This window comes from Monodelphis domestica, chromosome 2 (genome assembly GCF_027887165.1).
Source record: "Monodelphis domestica isolate mMonDom1 chromosome 2, mMonDom1.pri, whole genome shotgun sequence".
NCBI lineage: Eukaryota > Metazoa > Chordata > Mammalia > Didelphimorphia > Didelphidae > Monodelphis > Monodelphis domestica.
In genome coordinates, this window is record NC_077228.1 from 136,394,515 (window position 1) to 136,414,315 (window position 19,801).

At 40.6% G+C, this 19,801-nt stretch overlaps 1 protein-coding gene across 10 annotated transcripts in view; it reads right to left on the reverse strand.

Moving 5' to 3' along the window:
- ENAH (ENAH actin regulator) overlaps positions 1-17,949 on the reverse strand; it is a 254,249-nt gene extending 236,300 nt beyond the window's left edge. For 2 of the 10 annotated variants that reach the window (XM_056816013.1, XM_007481491.3), the window contains exons 1-2: positions 17,854-17,938; positions 9,679-9,816 (exon numbers count right to left, since the gene is read on the reverse strand). In XM_056816013.1, the coding sequence (XP_056671991.1) occupies positions 9,679-9,690 (12 nt within the window). In that variant the 5' untranslated portion in view covers positions 9,691-9,816; positions 17,854-17,938. Of the gene's footprint in view, positions 1-9,678; positions 9,817-17,853 lie in introns of all 10 variants that reach the window. The other 8 variants (XM_056816002.1, XM_007481484.2, XM_007481483.2 and 5 more) reach the window with 8 other exon arrangements.
- Positions 17,950-19,801: the final 1,852 nt, after the last annotated feature.

Sequence of the window (19,801 nt, forward strand, 5' to 3'; positions counted from 1 at the left end):
TTTCTATTTTTCCCTCATATAACTTGTTTGCACATACTTGTTTGTATGTTGTTTCCTTCATTAGATTGTGAGTTTCTCAAGAGCAAGGACTGCCTTTTGCCTTTCTTTGTACCCCCCAGAGCTTAGCCTGGCACATAGAAGGTACTTACTTAATAAATGTTTATTGACTGACTTTTCTCTATAAATTCCCAATGTTTGGTAAACGGGAAAGAAAAGCACAGGAGATTCCAACAATTTATATTTAAAGAGATATGTTTAGGGTTGTTCTGGTAAATATTTAACAACTGGCTCTCCAGGGGAAATAAAAGTATATACAACACACTTTTAAGATGAATCTGCAGTATTGCCATTTTCTTCATCACTTTTTAAAATCTAGACAATAAATAAAACAATAAATCAAGCCCTGATTTGTAAATTTGCAGATTTCTAAGGTGTAAATACTCCCCCCTGAAAATTTGACAACTGGCCAAGGCCAGTTTGAGCTGACTCCAACATACTATTGGATATTTATATATCATTCATTTTGCTATTTTATTGTATATATGGACCTTACATTGTTAGGTACTTCTTGTATATATGCCTTATACAGTGCCTGGCACACAGTAGGTGCTTAATAAATGTGTAATTAGATTTAAAGATCCCTGAAGTACTAGACTACATCTTATATTTATCTCCCCTGGACCAAACTGTATAAAGTATACAATAATATTTATTAATAGAAGTAAACCAATGAATGAAAGAAAAAATAGCCTCATAAAAGACAGTTTAGCTTTGTCTCTACTACTAATTAGCTTGTGATCTTAGGCAACACATTTCATTTCTGTTCCTCATTTCCCCCATCTAGGGGGACAAAGGAATTGGTTCCTAGGGTTCTTTTTGGCTCTAAACAAGTCTGTGGTTCTATGAATTGAGTGTAGCCTTGTCATCGAATCCTCAACAAATGTTTCCCGAGTGCCAAACATAGCTCTGACACCCAGTGGAAGAGCTGCCTGGGCCAAATTTCTGGAGTTCCATGACACTGCTCCACCCCTCTGAAGACTTCCTAGACTGAGGAAGGGGAAAGCCCAGCGACAGGCTCAATGTTGCTCTTCCTTCCCCATCTACTTTTAAAGGCATATGGTCATACCCACTCCACTAACAGCATTCACCAGCTACCTGAAGAGAGACACTAGGAAACGTCACAGGGAACAGTGAGCTCCAGAGGGGCCAGATGATTGGTAAGCATTGGGCCAAAGAAATATTTACAGAGGAAATTTGTGATTTTCCGAAGGGCTTAGTTATAATAATAACAGGACACAGAGCTTTCAAGTCTACAAAGTACTCTACATACTGTCCCATTTGAGCCTCCCAAGAACTCCATGAAGTAGATGCTATCAAGAGTATTATCTTTGTTTACTGATAAACTAAGCCCAGAGAGATAAAGCAGTTTTGTCCAAGGTCACTTAGCTAGCAAGTCACAGAGGTGGGATTTGAACCAGTCCTTTCTGTCATCAAGTCTAGCACTCTCCCCATTGTGCTATGCTACTCAATAGAGAAGGTATTAATAGCATAGATGGGAGGCAACATTGGTTAGAGGAGACTTTATTCATTGTATAATTGCATAAGGACAGCATAGTTTGGTTCTTCCACATCCAAGAGGAGAATCATTCAATTAAATAAGCATTTATTATACAATTATTATGTTCTAATCAAGTTATAAACATTAATCAAGTCCCTACTATGTGCCAGATACTATACGAGGTTTTGGGGATAAAACAAAAAATAAAATAGACCCTGCTCTCAAGGAATCTATAGGCCAGCAGAGGAAGACAATATGTATGTACACATATACTTCTAAGAGTATACATGTGTGTATACATATATAATTTCTATGTGTATGTGCATGTACATATACTCATATATGTATTTATAGCCATACACATTCTGAAAACAATACAAGGTGATTTGAGAGGAAGGAATCAGAAGGTGGAAAATCCAGAAAGACCCCATATAGAATAGAAAGAAGTCTGTGCTTGAGGTAATGAGAAATAGAGGTGAGGATGGAGTACATCCCGGGTCTAAAGGACATCCAGAACTAGATCCACTGCGTCACTTTGAGCAAGTGACTTAGCCATTCTGTATGTCGATCCCTCCCAAAATGGAAAGAAGATCATACTTGACATCTTGTCTATGACTGAGGCAGTGGTCAGTGTGTTAGGAAGTTAGCAGTATGCCTCAGGTCCCAGATGATACTGAATTCTATGACATTATTCTTTCAGGCTTTGTTATGATGTTCATGTAAAGCATACCTATATAAAAAGCCAAGGGTCTCCTTAAAATGTGGAATTGAAAAGTCAGAAAACCTGCATGTTATTTCTGGGTATTTATAGGACATGTCGTTGGACCTCAGGCAAGTTATTAAACCACTTGTTTTTAAAGTTTACCTAGATACAGAATGGGGACAATAATATTCTAGCAGTAATCACCAATTGGCTAATAACTAAAATCCCTTAAGAAATGAAGACTTCTGAATAGACCATTATTCCCTGGGAGCTTAATATATGAACGCTGTGTCAGGCAGTTCTGTACTATTATTAGTACCACACAAGCAATGTTCTTCAATATTTCCAGTTTTTGCCTGCATTATCCCCATCCTAGGGGAACAGAGAAGATTATGAGATAGCAGAGTGTGCCAGCAGGTCTGTCCCATTTCCCTTGAGCTATAGCTTTCAAGTCTGGTCCTTTTGCTTTGTACCTTCAAATACAGAAAAATAACCATTTCCCTGATTTCAATCAAATCCCTGGCAAGGCAATAAAGAAGACTCAGTTTAATCCTGGTCCATTGATGGGGTAGGAATGAGGGTAAGCACTTAAGAAAGGGCTGGGGAAGAGGGAAGCAGCTGTGGCAGGGAATTTCCCCCACTCCCACTTCTCTCACCCACTACCTTCCCTATAAGTCAAGGAGAGGGTGCAGGAAAAAGAAAGGGCAGGAACAGACCCAAGCAGCTGTTTTCTCCCTGTCCCAAATGTCTTTCAATGAATCAGGAGAGGGCCTTCCTTACTCATTTTCCTTTCTTGACGTATGTCTCTGGGGGTGGAGAAGTGGGAGAATTCTTGAAGGGTCTCTGCCAAAAGTTCACATTCCCTTACACACAGTGTCATGACTATGTCTGACTGCCCAATCAATCAACAAATATTTATCAAGTGCCTACAATATGCTTGAGTGCACTGCATCCTGGAAATTAAAAGAAAGAGTCCTTACCCTTAGGAATCTCACATTCTACCCTAAGAAGATAAACGGTGGAGGGAAAGGTGAGTGATCATTGTAAAGAATGTCCTTCATCAATAAGTGGCAACAACCTGCTGGTTGTGTACCCCAAAGAGATAATAAGGGAAAAGACTTGTCCAAGAATATTCATAGCTGCACTCTTTGTGTTGGCAAAAAATCAGAAAACGAGGGGATGCCCTTCAATTGGAGAACGGCTGAACAAATTGTGGTATATATTAGTGATGGAATACTATTGTGCTCAAAGGAATAATAAAGTGGAGGAATTCCATGGGGCTAGAACAAACTCCAGGAACTGATTCAGAGTGAGAGGAGTAGAACCAGGAGAACATAATACACAGAGACTGATACACTGTGGTACAACTGAATGTAATGGACTCCTCTACTAGCAGCAATGCAATGAGCCAGGACAATTCTGAGAGACTTATGAGAAAGAACACTATTTACATTCAGAGGAAGAACTGTGAGAGTAGAAACACAGAAGAAAAACAACAGCTTGATCACATGTGTCAATGGGGATATAATTGGGATTATAAACCCTAAATGATCACCCTAGTGCAGATATCAGTAATATGGAAATGGGTCTTGACCAAAGACACATGTAAAACCCAGTGGAATTGTTCATCGGATATGGAAAGGGGCTGGGGGTGGGGAGGGAAATAACATGATTTTTCTAATCCTGGAAAAATGCTCTAAATTAATCAATTAAATAAAATTTAAAAAATTAATTAAAAAATAAAAAAATAAGCTGGCAACAAGGAGCAGCTAGGTAGCCCAATGGATTGAGAGCCAGGCCTAGAAATGGGAGGTCCTGGGTTCAAATCTAACCTCAGATACTTCCCAGCTGTGTGACCCTGGGCAAGTCTCTTAACCCCCATTGCCTATCCCTTACCTCTCTTCTGCCTTGGAACCAATACACAGTAAGGGTAAGGGTAAGGTTTTAAAAAAACAAGTTGGCAACAAGACTGAGGCTTAGTATATTTCTTTTTCACACTTAATTTACCAAAGCCACCATCCCCTTTTTACAATAAAATTGTGATGTTTCCACTCTGCTTTGCATAAAACAATATTCACAAATAATTTTAGCTTATTTTATTCATACATAATTAGGGTTATTGCAATTTGTCACCTCAAGAAGCTTAAACATACAACACAAGTAATATACATATACATGTGTTTATTGGCAAAAGTCCTTTAGATTATTTTATAAGAAATGACATTCTATTTGTATTGGGCTGGCATTAAACCTTAAATAGATTAACAAAAGCACTATTCAGTATACAAGGTATCCCAAAAGTATGAGTCCAGTTTAAAAGCTTTAAGAGCTTAATCTGGATATATGTTAGGCTGTATCAAATAATCACTGAGCTCCAGTCACTGTCTGTTGTAGTGAATTAACAGGGTAGTCCTACTTTTCTTTATTTTGATTTGAACTTTGTTTTTATTGAAAAAAAAGCAGATATACCAAAATATGTTTGTACTCAACTTTGTTCTTCTATAAGAAAATTCACATAGGACCTGAAAATTTCTTAGCATTTTGGTCACTGCTTTCTATTCTGATGATCCCACTCTCTTGAGGAAGGTATGCCTCTTACCTTGGAAAACTGATAAATAGATAAATCCTAGTTGTTGCCTAAGTCTAGAAGCTAAGTGGTTTGCCTAGGGGCATACAGCTAGAAAGGTGGAGTTTAATTAAAAATCAACAACAACATTTGCCTTTTGTTTTAGAATTAACATTATGTATTGGTTCTAAGGCAGAAGAGCTATAAGAGCTAGATAACAGGAGTTAGGTGACTTGCCCAGGGTCACAGAGCTAGGAAAATGTCTGAAGCCACATTTGAACCTAGGACCTCCCATCTCTAGACCTGGCTTTCAACCCACTGAGGCACCTAGCTGCCCTTGTCAGGCAGAATTTGAGTCTTTCTGAATCTAAGCCCAGAACTATTATAGCCCATAAGCCAGACCTTCTCTTGTCTCCCTAAAAATACTAGTTAAAAAAAAACTACAACCCCTCTTAACAACACACAGAAATATATCTTGCACCTCACTCTCATTCCCTATAAAGTGAGGAATTGGACTAGATTAGTGTTGGCAAAGTATTGGCATGGGTGCTCAGCTTGCATTCTAGGAGCTGCTCTGTTCCCCCTCTTTCCAGTGCCCCAGGACATTTTTTTGCATGCCCCATCCCTCTGTCTAGCCACCCAAAGCAAGCACTTCCTCTTTCCTCTCTCTCTCTGGTAATGTGGGGTCTCACAGACAGCTTGAATTTGCCCTCTGGGCACTCAAACTCAAAAAAGGTTCACCAGTGCTGGACTAGATGATTCCTAAGGTCTCTTATCCTCAGAATATGGAGGTTTAGTTTCATGGAACCATGAATGTATATGTCAAAGAGTTAAGAAGACTCTGTTACATAAATTTTTCATACAAAATAATTAACTGATTGAACTAACTCCCTAACACTATGAGGAACAGTGATTTGCATACTTCTCTTTAAGCTGAAATGTCCAATGCAAACAATGAATATTTTAACTCTGTAGGCTTAACACATTTTTATCTATGGTGGTAGTTGTTTTTTTAAGACATTGTATAATTGTTGGAAATCTCAGGTGGATTTTTGGCACTGTTATTAATAACCATTACATAATCAAACTCTCCTATAACCTAGCTCAGTGCTCTACATAGTAGGAGCTTAATAAGTATTTCTTAAGTGAATGAATGGTTGAAGGAATTAACCACAATTAATTAAAAAAAAAAAACTCTGACCTTATGCCTTAGAACTGATACTAAGGCAGAAGAGAGGTAAGGGCTGGGCAATTGGCATCAAGTGACTTGCCCAGCATCACACAGCTAGGAAGTGCTTGAGGCCAGGTTTGAACCCAGGTCCTCCCAACTCCCATCCTCGCACTCTATCCACTGTGCTATCTCGGTTGCCCCTCAGAGTTAAATATGTTTGCATCAGCCCTAAATAATCAACATGAATGATACAAAACATTTTAACTCTGGACTTCTTCAACTTATATGTGAACATATTACAAATAAGGTCTTCATGTGCACATGAATCAGGGTCCTTTGAAATTCAAAGATGACAACTGCTAATGATGCTATCTCTTATTTTAGGCTTCCTGCTGTTGGAAGGGCTTAGTTCCTGTTATTTATAAAGGTGATGGCTTGCATTGCACTAGCCACATTCTCTCTCATGTCCCAATGACCTGGTGGTATGCTGAGCAGGCCTGCTGGCAGTCATTAAGTGAAGCCTGAATATTTATATATAGAGACATAGTTGAGCACAAACATCTTTTGGTCCCTTAAAAGCCCAGTACAAAAATAGCAAGAAAAAATATTTTATGATTAGAAAATAATCAGTTCCAAAGCACTTTCTTAGTTTCCGCTTTCTTAATTAGGAATGTGTTAAATTTTTTTTTAATGTAGCTTCAGGCACAGTGTCATATTTGTTATGTTTATATAGCAATGGAAAACTCTGAATAAATATTTATGTGGTTACAAAACCTCTAACAAGCCAAAAATTCAGACTAATCTCAGAGAAAATAAACCACTCCATTTTCTGCAACTGTAAATCTAGTCTTGTCAACGTGACTTCTAGATGGGAGAGAAGGAAGCCCTTAGGAATGGCTCCCAGATGGCTTAAGCCAGCAGACTGTTAGGCAGAAGAAGACTAGACTGACAACAAGGGGCTTCAGCACTGCTTGCTCAGGCCCCCAGCCTCCCAACAGTTTGCTAACATATGACAGCAGCAGCAGCAGCAGCAGTGGTGGTGGTGGTGGTGGCGGCCATGGTGGCAGCATTTTGCACTTGTCAGCTGTTACTTGGTGGATGCCTGCATGATAAATGAATAATCGGATCCACCAGGTTCTTCTTACACTAAAAAATTCAGAGCATATGGTTCTGGCCAATTTTCTAACCCATTCTTTTTTTTTTTTTGAGCCCTGTAAATACATTTGTTCATGGGCCCCAAATGGGATGGGAGCAGAAAGCTCAGGGTGGCTGGTGGTTCCTGACATAATGAAACCCTTCAAAATCATGTTCTGTCCTCAGCCAGGGGGAAATCTTGGAGGACCTGCTGTTGCAGAGGCAAGCAAGACCAATGGAAATAAAGAACTAATCCAAGAATTTAAATAGGGGCCAGGAGAGAAAATCACTTAAAAGTGATGTGGGGTAATAGATTTGTTTTTTGTGCTTTTGGGCAGTGGAGTGAGGGAGACAGTGTTTAGAAATCTTTTTTTTTTTTAATCCATACCTCCTGTCCTAGTAACAATTCTAAAACAGAAGGGCAAGTGTTAAGCAAATAGAGTTAAGTGACTTGCACAGAATCAAATATTCAGGGAGTGTCCAAAGCCAGATTTGAACCCAGATTCTCCCGACTCTGTGCCTGGCGCTCTAGCCACTATGTCAACCAGCTTCTCCCAGTGTTTGGAAATCTTAACAGTGCCACAGAAATGAGAGCTATCTTTATATGAGATCAGATATTCCCATAATTCAGCAACACATTTTATCCAAGTTCATTCCTTCAAGAAGCATTTGTGAAAGAAACACCTACTGTGTACCAGATACAATGCCAGATGGTGGAGATTTAAGAACAAAAATGAAACGGTAACTGGCACAAAGTAAGTGCTTAATAATAAATAAATAAACAAACAAACAAACAAATAAACAAACAAACAAACAAACAAATAAATAAATAATAAATAAAAAAATAAATAATAATAAATTTGGAGCCCCAAATATCTGGGTGGTTCAGGGGACAAAGTGCTAAACTTGGTGTCAGGAAGATGTGGGTTCAGATTCTGACTCAGAAACATTAGCTGTGAAACTATTCTGCAAACTGCTTTACCTCTCCTGGCCTCACTTTCCTCATCTGGTAAAATGAGATAGTTGGGCTGGAAGGCCTTTATGGTCCCTTCCAATTTGAAATCTGTGATCTTGTGAGATGTCTGGCATGTGCAAATATTCTCGGAGTTGCAGCTAAGTAGCTCAGTGGATAGAGCACTGGTCCTGGAGTAGGGGTGTGGGGCTGTGGGGGGCCTGGATTCATATTTAGCCTCAGATATTTCTTGGTTATGTGACTTGGAGTAAGTCACTTGACCCCAACTGCCTAGCCCTTGCTATTCTGCCTTGGAACTGGTACTTAATACAGATTCTAATTCAGAAGGTAACGGTTAAAAATAAAGTACAGGCAAGGGTGCTAGATTTGCAAGAGCAAAGCCATATTTAAATCATATTTCTGCTACCTCCTTATCTCTGTGCCACTGAAAAAGTAGCTTCCTCTCTTTAGATCTGTTTCCTCCTTTATAAAATGATGGGATTGAATTATATGTTCTTTAAACCCTTCTTCCATTAGACAGATAGATAGTACCTTGTCCCTCCTACCCCAACCGTTGCATCATACTTTTAACACCAGGTGCACTTCTCTGGGATCTCTAGAAATATTGAACATAGCCTCTGGCTTCTAAGTGAATATTTTTACAATGCCTATCCTCTGAAATCTAAATCCTAGGAGCTTAGAGAGTATTTTTCAACACAGGTGGAGAAATACTACCCTGCTGAGCCTAAATTCAGTCAGCCACGACTATGTTGAGCCCCAAAAGGGTGTATGTGCATTTGGGGTTGGGGGAGTCTCTAGCTACTTCTTGGTGCTTGAACACTTCAAAGTGTTCTTTAAAACTTAGGCTATTCTCTGAAACCTGAAATAGCTTCCATCCACGCTGATGACTAGCAGCTGTGACTACGGCAGCTGTTAACCCTACTCATTGCCACCAGATTACAGAGAGGGAGTCCAGGCAACTGGTCCTGAGACCCCAAATTCCTAACTGCCTGGGATGCTGGGCATGAAGGGTCAGAATCCTGGTGCCATTCTCTGAAAGCATCAGAGAGTGATGAGAAGCCACTCCTATTTCATCTCCAACCATTCATATACTATATAAACTCACATCCATATAGAATTTCACCAAGCGTTTTCCTTGCCAGCAACTCTATGAACTAGAGAACCCATATATTATTATCACTCCCATCTTATAGAGCAGAAAAATGAAATTCCTAGAAGTGTCTTTCCCAAGGTCACATAGCTATTAACAACCAGTAGCTGAAACCAATTCAAGCCTGATTTGACTTTTTTTTATTTAATTCTTACCTTCCATCTTATAATCAATAATAAAGTCTTAGTTTCAAGGCAGAAGAGAAATAAGAGCAAGGCCACTGGGGCCAGGAAGAGACTCACCTAGGCTCCCACAGCTAGGATGTGTCTGAGGTTAGATTTGAACCCAGGACTCCCATCTCCAGGTCTGCCTCTCTATCTACTAAGCTACCTAGCTGCCCCCTTGACATGACTTTTAATCCAGTCTCTCATCAGAGCCATAACTGGCTATTTTGCTGCCTGGAACAAACAGTGTAAAACGTACCTTCAAATCCATTTTTAAGGCAAATTCATTTGGTGTGCTGAGGGAGGCCCTGGGACATTCAGAGAGGCTGCTCCTAGAGACACTACCATCTGGCAATGGGCCAAGAACTGGTCAGGGGAGGGTGAAGCAGGAGATTGCCTGGAAAGGAAACATGACATCTAATAACTTCCTATTTGAACTATTCTTGCTTCCTAGGTGCTAAGCTCAGTCATTTCTATGATATTGAAATAGAAGTGATGCCAGTGTCCTCTCAATTTCAGTGCCCTGCGACAAAGTCCTTATTGCCCTGCTCTAGTAACAGCTTTAGTTAACACCACTACACTTTGTTGGCCTTTCAGCCCCAGGGCAAAGTGAAGCCTCCCCTCTCTGGCTGCTAGGTTATTCCATTCTTCCTCCTTACTTTTAAAGGTCAGTTGAATAGAATAAAAATAGAATATGCATATTTGGGGCATGGAGTCTACTGATTATTGTTTGGACATCTAGAGAAGGTACTATGAGTTCAAGGAAAATATGGAAACTTTGAGACTTAGAAATATTAAAATATTTCCCTTCAAAACAGGAAGTGTGTTTTGTCCAGAGTAAGTGGCCTTGGATGTTTTAGGTTCAACAATAGTTCAGAATATGAACTTCTTGATTTTGAAAAGGATCTAAATTTGGCATAGTCATTTCTTTGACTATCTACTGCTCACAATCTTTCAGTCAGTGCCTGGGCACTGTTTTCCGGCTTTCTTTTAGAGAGTTATGTTCTAGACTGAGGGGTTTGGTGCTTTGCCAAGGGCCACACAGCCACTCTGTGTCAGAGATGAGCCTTGAAACAATGGCTGAATGTATTTACAGTAGTGGTTTAAATGATGATCTCAAGGTCACAGGGATATATGATTGTTACTCCTAATTCAGAATTGCAATCAGAGCTCATCAATGGGATTCTAGCTTCGTAATAGATCATGGAATGTTCATTACTCTCCATGTCCCAGCATCTTACATTTTCATTTGGCAGTGTCAGTAATCTGTCTATTACTTTAGCACATCTATTCCCTTTGACAGATAAATATCCCTTCCTGGGGGCCCCTTTGCTGGGCATGAGAGCTTATGGTCTGTTTTGATTCTAACTTTGTCCCTAAGATATCAGCTGGGGGCATTCTTCCCACTTTGTCTGATCTCATGGAATTATTTTTAGTAAGGGCTGGTTTGCCTTGAAAGACAGCTTATAATCTTAAAAAGCCTTTTATATTGAAGTCATATGGGCTTCATGACAGCTAGTGTCTAGAATTACAATGTTTTCCCTGTCACAGGCAGTACCTTTGAATTCATCCTTTTTTATGTATCTGAAAAGAGAAATGATTGGGTGCTGAGCTGAATATAGTAACTGTAACATGTATCATTTTGGACAACTACTTCCTGAATCTCATCGGTGAATGCTAAAGATACTATTTTTATTGGTCTTCAACAATGTTAAATGGAGCAAAAGAAAACAAATATCTCACTGTGTGTAGTAGCAGCCAAATCATACCTTCCCCATGGATTTTTCCAAGGGATAACAATGCTGGCTTATTTGGTATTTTTATACAGACACTTAACAACTGGAATGCACCATCCATTTCACTAAAGCCCCTTTGGATAAACATGGAAAAAATGCAAGGAGCCGTGTCACGAACCACAAGGGTTTCATGTCCTATGTAATTTGAAGACAGGATTCCTTTGCTATGTGTCACTTACCTCCTATATTACCACTGTCGCCCAATATTTCGTAACCAAGCATTCTTTGCCAGTGCCCACATGCAAAGATAGGTTTGTATTAAAAAATAAATGAGAACAGCACATTCTGATGCAGTGTTGTATGTCCGTATTTTCCACAAGAAGCTACTTTGCTGGGCCTTTTCCGTTTGGGAAACAAAGGAAACTAGGTGCTGCCTACTTATCCTATTACAGCTCCTTCCAGTGTGTGAGGTAAGATGTGAGAGCACGAACAAGAAGCCATAGACCTTTCATAATACCTAAGTCCCTAAAGATGGGGAAAAGAACAAGAGAAGGAATAAGCTGCCCTCCTGTTCTGACTTTCATGGTCATCTATTCCTAATTATGTAACTATTCATTTTGAGAAAGATTATAGGATTGAATCAAGTATACAGTAATTAAAGCAGAGTAGGTGGTAACTCAGCTTCAAGGTGCCCTGTCTGAAAGGGATTCAAATAAACATGTGTGAACATGGAAAGTAGTGTGATACCAAGGCAAAGAGCTTTACATGAGGAGTTTGGATCAGGGTTAGAATTCTGGTTCTCACTTACTCTGTGTGTGTGTGTGTGTGTGTGTGTGTGTGTGTGTGTGTGTGTGTGTGTGTGTGACCTTGGGTGGGTCACTTAATTTCCTCATCTGCAAAATGAGGAGACTGGATTAAATAATTGTGAAGTCCATTCTTGCTCCAGATCTATGTTCCTATGAAAGGACCAGGAGTAGAAATAAAGTTGGCCTGCTTGGGGATGATCATCTGCTTAGAGTTTCAATCCAGGCTAAGCATGAGTATCATCAGGCCTGGCTAAGGAAATAGTACTTCCTTCATGGTTAAAGCCCAAGGCTGGTTGTGGAAGGCATGTGCCTGTTGAAATGCAAATCCCCTTGGGATGAGTAGATAAATTATTTTCAGTCATTTATACCTTAGATAGATGGACTTCTAGGGGTGGAGCCAAGATGGTGGAGTAGAACTCCTAGAGAAGCTCAAGGTTACCATGAGAAAATCCTCCAACTAATATTAAAATAACGCCACAAAACAAATACAAGAGTGAAAGAACCAACAAGAAGACAGAGAAAAACAACTTTCAAGAAAAGAAAGACAAAGTGGGTAGGCAGAGAGCATTTATACCTTAGATAAAGGATCCAAGAATAGGTTTGAGAGTGGAACATTTAACCTCACCTACAAAGAAACCAGATGGCTACTCCTTATTCCCTTTGCTTGCCCAAGTACTAATCATCCTTCCAGGTGGGCTCAAGGCTCACCTGCTCTGCTCCACAAAGTATTCATTGACAATTATAGTCTTTCCTGTTGTTTACTCCTCTAAAAGTCTATAGCATCTATAATCTATAACTTATAATTTAGTATTTATTTATACTTAATTAGATCTTGTTCAACTCTGTACAGTGCCTTATACATGGTAAGTGATGAATACTTTTTTTTTTTAAACCCTTACCTTCCATCTTAGAATCAATACTATATATTGGTTCTAGGGGAGAAGAGCACTAGGCAATGGGGATTACATGATTTGCCCAGAGTCACACAACTAGGAAGTGTCTGGGGACAGATCTGAACCCAGGACCTTCCATCTCTAGGTCTGACTCTCAATCCGCTGAGCCACTTTCCTGCCCCTGATTAATACTTGGAAAAAAAAAATATGTTTTCATTCATTCATGCTATGCACTTGAAAGCAAGAAAGTGTAGAATCCAATGGAAGAGTGCTCTAGTGATGGGCCACTCAGTTCTTTTAGAAACAGCCCATTCTAGTTTTGGATTTGACAACTTTCTCTAGCAGTTCTTGGGGTTCAGAGACCAGGAATCCAGAAAATGGTGGCCCAGGGCCCAGGGATTTTTTTAAAATACATTTCTCCCTAGTTTCATCAATTTCAAACCTGAGGAAATGTGAAACAGGGGTAGATGGCTGTGAGTACCAGCTGAAATCCAGAGAGGAAGGAGGAAGAGCTGGTTCCCTGCCAGTGTGAGTACATGTTGGAACCATGATATTGCTGGGTTCTGGAAAATTATGGAGCAACGGGATAAAGTCTGTGGAACCCACAATATGATCATACCCACTATTTTTCACTGGTTTTAATAACAGTTTTGTTGCTAAGCCTATGTAATTTCATTTCCAACATCATATCAACCTCAGGAGCACAGCAGTTTTTAATTCTGTACCATTTGAGGGATGCATGTATTTTAACTGACTCGAGTCCTCACTGGAGTTGAGAAGACTGATGCATACATTTTTCTACTTTTTCCTTACAGGCTCTGGCCAGGGTGGATGTGATGATATCTGATATCTGAAGTAATGTGGCATAGTAGAAAGAAGAAGGGAAGGGAAGGGAACAAGCATTTATTAAGCACCTTCTATGTGCCTGATACTATGCTAAGTACTTTACAAATATCTCATTTGATAATAGTGAAAGGGCACTGGACTTGCTGTCTTAAGAAGGGAAAATTGGATTGCAGGTTCTGTCACTTGGAGGCTGTATGACTATGGACAAGTCATTAATCCTTTTTGAGCCTCATTTTTTTTCATCTGTAAAATAGACAGAGATACTTGCACTTCAGAATTCAGAGAGTCTGACTAAGTCATAATTCTTAAAATGACAGATAAAGGTGAGCTCTAATTACATCAAGTTGAAGGGACCTGTTAAGTGTTGTCCTTTGACTAGAAAAAAGAAAGTTTTTTTACTGCTGCTCCTATGATAATGACTGCTATGTGATCTTGAGATAGCCCCAAGAGTGGAGATAAAGGATGGACCTTGATGGTGTAATACTATAGTGATGATAATTATAGTTCTTTTTTCTATAGTGCTATGGGGTAGCTAGATGACACAGTAGATGGGACTTGGAGTCTGAAGACTCATCTTAATAGCTACTGGTATAGAGGTAGTGCAGTAGATAGAGTGCCAGACTGGGAATCAGGAAGACCTAAGTTCAAATCTGGCTTCAGACATTTACTAGCTGTGGTGCCCTGGGCAAGTCAGTTAACCATGTTTGCCTCAGTTTCCTCATCTGTAAAATAAGCTGGAGGAGGAAATGGCAAATTACTCCAGTATTATTGCCAAGGAAACCTCAAATAGTGGTCATGAAGAGTCAAACATGACTGAACAACTTTTCCTCATCGTAACTAGAAAAGATAATCAGCATTTGCATTGGGGGGGGGGGGTTGGTCCTCTGCCTCTGTAATGTATTCCTTCCTCATCTCCACATTTTAGAATTCCTTCAAAACTGCTTCTTTCTATAGGTTCCCTCTGACTGGCCTTTTTTTTTTTAACCCTTACCTTCCATCTTAGAATCAATATTATGTACTAGTTCCAAGAAGTGGTAAGGGCTAGGCAATGGAGGTCAAGTGACTTGCCCAGGGTCACATAGCTAGGAAGTATCTGAGGTCAAATTTGAACTCAAGTCCTCCTGACTCTAGGCTTGGCTCTCCCATTCACTGAAATACCTACTTGCCTCCCTACCAGTCCTTTCTTGCTTGCTTACATCTATAAGTGCCCTGTCTCCTTTGGAGTCTTTTTGTATATACTTCTTTGCCAATAAGTTATATCCCCAACAACAGAATAGAACCTCCAGAAGGGCAGGGAATACGTTGTTTTTGCTTTGTTACCTAGTTCCCTAGCACAATCCCTTTAACTTAGTGGGTACTAAATAAATACTGGTAAAAGTGAATTGATCCACCACACCTAGGGGAAATTAGTCCAAAATCTTGAATTTCGAAATCCAATGAATAATGAAGGATAAGAAGAACAACCTTCTTTGATGATCACTTGGACCTATGTAAAGTTAAATCCACTTCTTTTACAGATGAGGAAATCCAAGGTCCAGAAAAGGGTAAGTACTTATCCAAGGTGGATAAGAGCTAGGGTTCAAATGAAGGTCCTCTAATTTGAAATCCAGGCCTTTGGAATTACTCCTTTAGGTATTCTCAGGAGAAAGCACTGGGTATAGGGAGGATATGCTTTCACTTGTAGTTTTACCCAACCTGATATAATGAGCTATTTTATATATTGTTGATTTGTTTCTTTGTAATCATTACTAAAAATGTTTTTTTCTTTCCTTGGAACTGGAAAAAATTCTTACATTCAGATAGTTTCATTTACCCCCTTCTAGCTCTGTAGAAAGCAATAACAAGCCTTATGGAACAGGGATCTTCAAAAAGTGGGTCTTGGGCCTTGGGGTACCATGACCTGACCTCAAGGGAAACAGGATTCTTCTTCTTCTTTTTTTAATCCTCCTTTTCTGTTTTAATAGCAATACTAAGACAGAAGGGCAAGGGCTAGACAAATGGGGTTAGATAACTTTCCCAAGGTTGCATAGCTAAGAAGCTAAGAGGTGTCTAAGGTCATCTTTGAACCCAGGTCCTCTAGAATCTAGGCCTGGTGTTCTATATACTGAGCCACCTACTTGGTCTTGCACAGAATTGTTCTTTCAGAGGAAGCAAAGATGGATCAAAGGATCTGTTTCCAGCACAACCACATATTCCCTTACATCCTTCAGAATTCTTCCCTCCTTTGAGCCTGAATCTAACAGTCAATGATCCAGCCAGGCACAATTCACTAAGAGCAGTTATAATGTAAATACTACTTGAGCACCCTCAGCAGCAGCTGTGTGGGTGCCTCAGGTGCAGTCTGAAAATGAATCACCCCTAACCCTTTTCCCCAACCATTTAGGCAAGCAGATGGTAGAGTGGGTAGAAAGCTGAAGGTTAGGAAAACCTATAGTTCAAATCCTGTCTTAAACTTATATTAAATGTGTGACCCTGGATAAGTTATTTAACCGCTTTGTGCCTCAGTTTCCTCATCTGTAAAATGGAGGTAATAATAGCAACTGCCTCACCAAGTCATTATGAGGATCAAATGAAATAATATATATAAAGCACTTTTCAAAACTTACAGGATATATATATATATTGCCCATCCTCTGTCCCACAGATCATATAGTTGCTATTCTAGTTGACCCTCAGTTTGCTACAAGACAGTGACTAGTTAGTCTCCTCCTCCTTTTCCGTTTGTGTGAGACAGAGTGAGTCCCATGAAAGAGCAGGGATGGATGACTTGTGATCTGCATTCTAGGTTTCATTACATTATCTTTTTCCCCTTCTCCCCTCCACAAACTTAACTTTTCTTCAAAATTACCCTGTCACTTTCAAGGGTACTATCATCCTTCTAGTCACCCAGGTTCACAATCATAAGAGCTGGTATTTATGTAAAGCTTTAAAGTTTGCAATATGCTTTATGAATATTATCTTTCATGACAATCCTGGATGGTAGATGCTATTATAATCCCCATTTTACAACTGAGAAAATTGAGACAAACAGAAGTTAAGTGACTTATCTAAGATTATAGAGCTAATAAGCATCTAAGGCCAAATTTGAACTCATTTCTTCCTGCCAGGCTCAACACCCTATCCATTGTGTCACCTGGCTGCCTTGCTGTCATCTAATACTCCTTAATCCTGCTTATTCCATCTAACTAATCAATTGCCAAATTTTATTTCTACTTCCACAATACCTATCCTGTTCTATTCACCTAGTTACCACCATGGCTTTGGCCCTCATCACCTTTTCTCCAGTTTATTGCAAAAGTCTCCTAACTGGTCCCCTTGACCCAAATCCTCCAATCTATTCTACATACCTATCAAAGAGATTTTCATAAATCACCAGTCTCACCACATGTCTCCTCTACTCAATAAATTGTTATGACTCTCACCTGACACCAGGATTCAATATTAACTCATCTTTATCTCATCTATTATTGTATTTTTTAAATTGTATCTAATTATTAGTACCATAGTAATATTTACCTTATAAGTCAATATGTCCACATTAGGTGTATATGTTCCAAAAAATTTTACTGAAAGGGGTGGTAGATCAAAATGGTTTGGAGACTAGGGAAGCTAGGTGGCATAGTGGCATAGAATGCTAGACTTGGAGTCAGGAAGATATGAGTTCAAGTGCAGCCTGAGCCACTTACTAGCTATACCACCGAAGTTACTTAACCACCACTGCTTGGCCCTTTCAGCTTTTTTGCCTTAGAACCAATACATACTATAAAGCCATGATGGTGAACCTATGGCATGTGTGCCAAAGATGGCACACAGAGACCTCTCTGTGGGTACACAAGCCATCCGCAGCAAAGTTAGTTACTAGGAAGGCAGAGGAACTCTGGCGGAGCTGTTCCATTCTCCCTCTCCATTGTGCTTCCCCATCCCTCTGCTCTTACTCCCTCCCCTGAGTGAAGTACTCAGGCCACTCCCCTCCTCTGTCTGGGACTAGAGGCTGCAATGGAGGGAGGAAGTCTCCTCTCCCACCACAAGGCCTAGCCCCACCCCAGAAAACAATGATGGCAAACCTTTTAGAGACAGAGTGCCATTCCCCCCTGAAATTGATTACCATTCCTCTCCCTCCTCCAGTGCGGAATATGCCCCATCCCCTTCTTACCCAACACAGGGAAGGGAGAAAGCACTCCCATTGGGCTGCTGGGCAGAGGGGTGGGTGAAATGAGTGTAGAGAAGGGGAAGGGAGGGGAGTGGCCCAAGCACTCTGTTCCCCTCCAGCTCTGCTGCCTAGGAGCCACCCACCTTACCCCCTGTGGGCTCCCATTGGCTGCTGGGCAGAAGGGTGGGGGATGTGAAAAAATGTCATCAGGCACAGGAGAGAGGGGGAGGGGAGCAGCTCCCCAAGCCAATCTGTCTTTCTAGTAACAAACTGGGGGGGGGGGGTGGTAGGAGGGTACAGGCAAGCACATGCCCATAGAGAGCACTCTGTGTGCCATCTTTGACACCTGTGCCATAGGTTCACCATCACTGCCCTAAAAGATCTCTTTTTTCGTTGCTTCCTTCCCCACCAGCCATGGGTCTGGGGGATGACCCTACCCTGCAAAGGCTAACTGCACTCCCTCTACCCCCTGCACCCAATAGGCAGTTCCACTCCCAGCACAGTGGTTGTGTCATGGGTACATCATTGTTATGCAAATATAAGTAGCCTAAAAGTTGCCAAGGTTGCATCTCTGAATGGAGCCAAGCAGAGGCCCTGTGAAGATGCATTTGAATTGGACTTAGACATGTACCCTGCATTATAATAAGAAACTGCCTGCCCTTCTATTCTTCCCCCACCTTCCTGACCATACTAGTCTTCTCCCATCAAGGGAAGCCTGGCATCAGCTTCCTACCTCAGCCCCCAGTGGGGCTGGATGCAGCAACAGGTCCTGGTGGGGGCAGGAAGAAGCTTCCCCCTGGGCAAGTGGTTTGGAGACAACTACACTAGAACTAAAGATAGTAAAATTAAACAGTCAGTTATCAACAAATATTATTATTCGTTTAGCATGGTACCAGGTACTGTAGGGGACAACAAATCTCTGCCCTTAAGGAGTTTCTTGCCATCTAGTAAAGGAGACAATATTAGTACATATACAATAATAATGTACTCTACCTTCAGGACACAGGTTATAGTAATGCTATAAGAATTAAAAGAAGAGTGGGATGAGGCTCAGTAGAGTGTAAAACTTTCTTGCCCTCCTAAAACCCCCAACAATCAAAAATGAGTTCATAAAATCAACATTAAAAGCAGCAAAAACAGGGAGGAATCAATCTGGAGCTGAATAGCCAAAGACTAGGGAGGAAGGTTTCTAGTTTCTCTGGCCTTAGTCCCACCACCATAGGCCCTGGGGGCAAGGACAGAACAAACATAGGGAATCCACTAAGAAGCCTCAGAGAGCAGGATTAGCAGCCTCACCTAGTTTGTTGAGCCAGGGGAGTTTGGGGCCCTAAAGATACTATTGGAATCTGAATGACAGGTGGGAGCAGTTTGGGGCTTTGACTTCCAGCTGGCCCTTGTTTCAGGATTGAGGGAGTGGACACCTTGGGTTTATAGGCACCAGGCTTTAAGGGTGGGAACTCAAGCCTACTTGCTAACAAACCAGGGATTCTGGAGGCCCAAGAATCCAAACTAGACCCCTGCTCTGTCCTGGGCTCAACCAGTAGGAGAGCAGGAAAATGCACCAATGAGTGTTTTGCTGAGGGACTGAGGTCCCATAAGCTGTGATCACTCCTAGGAGAGTGGAGTCCCTGGTTATCGCTACAATGGAAGGCAGACTGGCTGCTTGCAGTTGGAGCACCTGAGGTCAATCACAGACTGGAGCTTAAGTGGAGGACTCTGGACTATAAAAATTGAAGTAGCTAAAACAGGAAAAAGCACACACAAAAACAACCCTGAAACTTGAAATAATATACATCAACAGAAAACAATAATTAAGTCTAGTGGCCTATCCACTAAAATTATAAAAATTAACAAAAAATATATATTTTTTTAAAATGAGCAAGTCAAAGAAAAAGAACCCAACTATTGATAGCTATTATGGGGACAGAATTCTTGGCTCAAATTCAGAGGA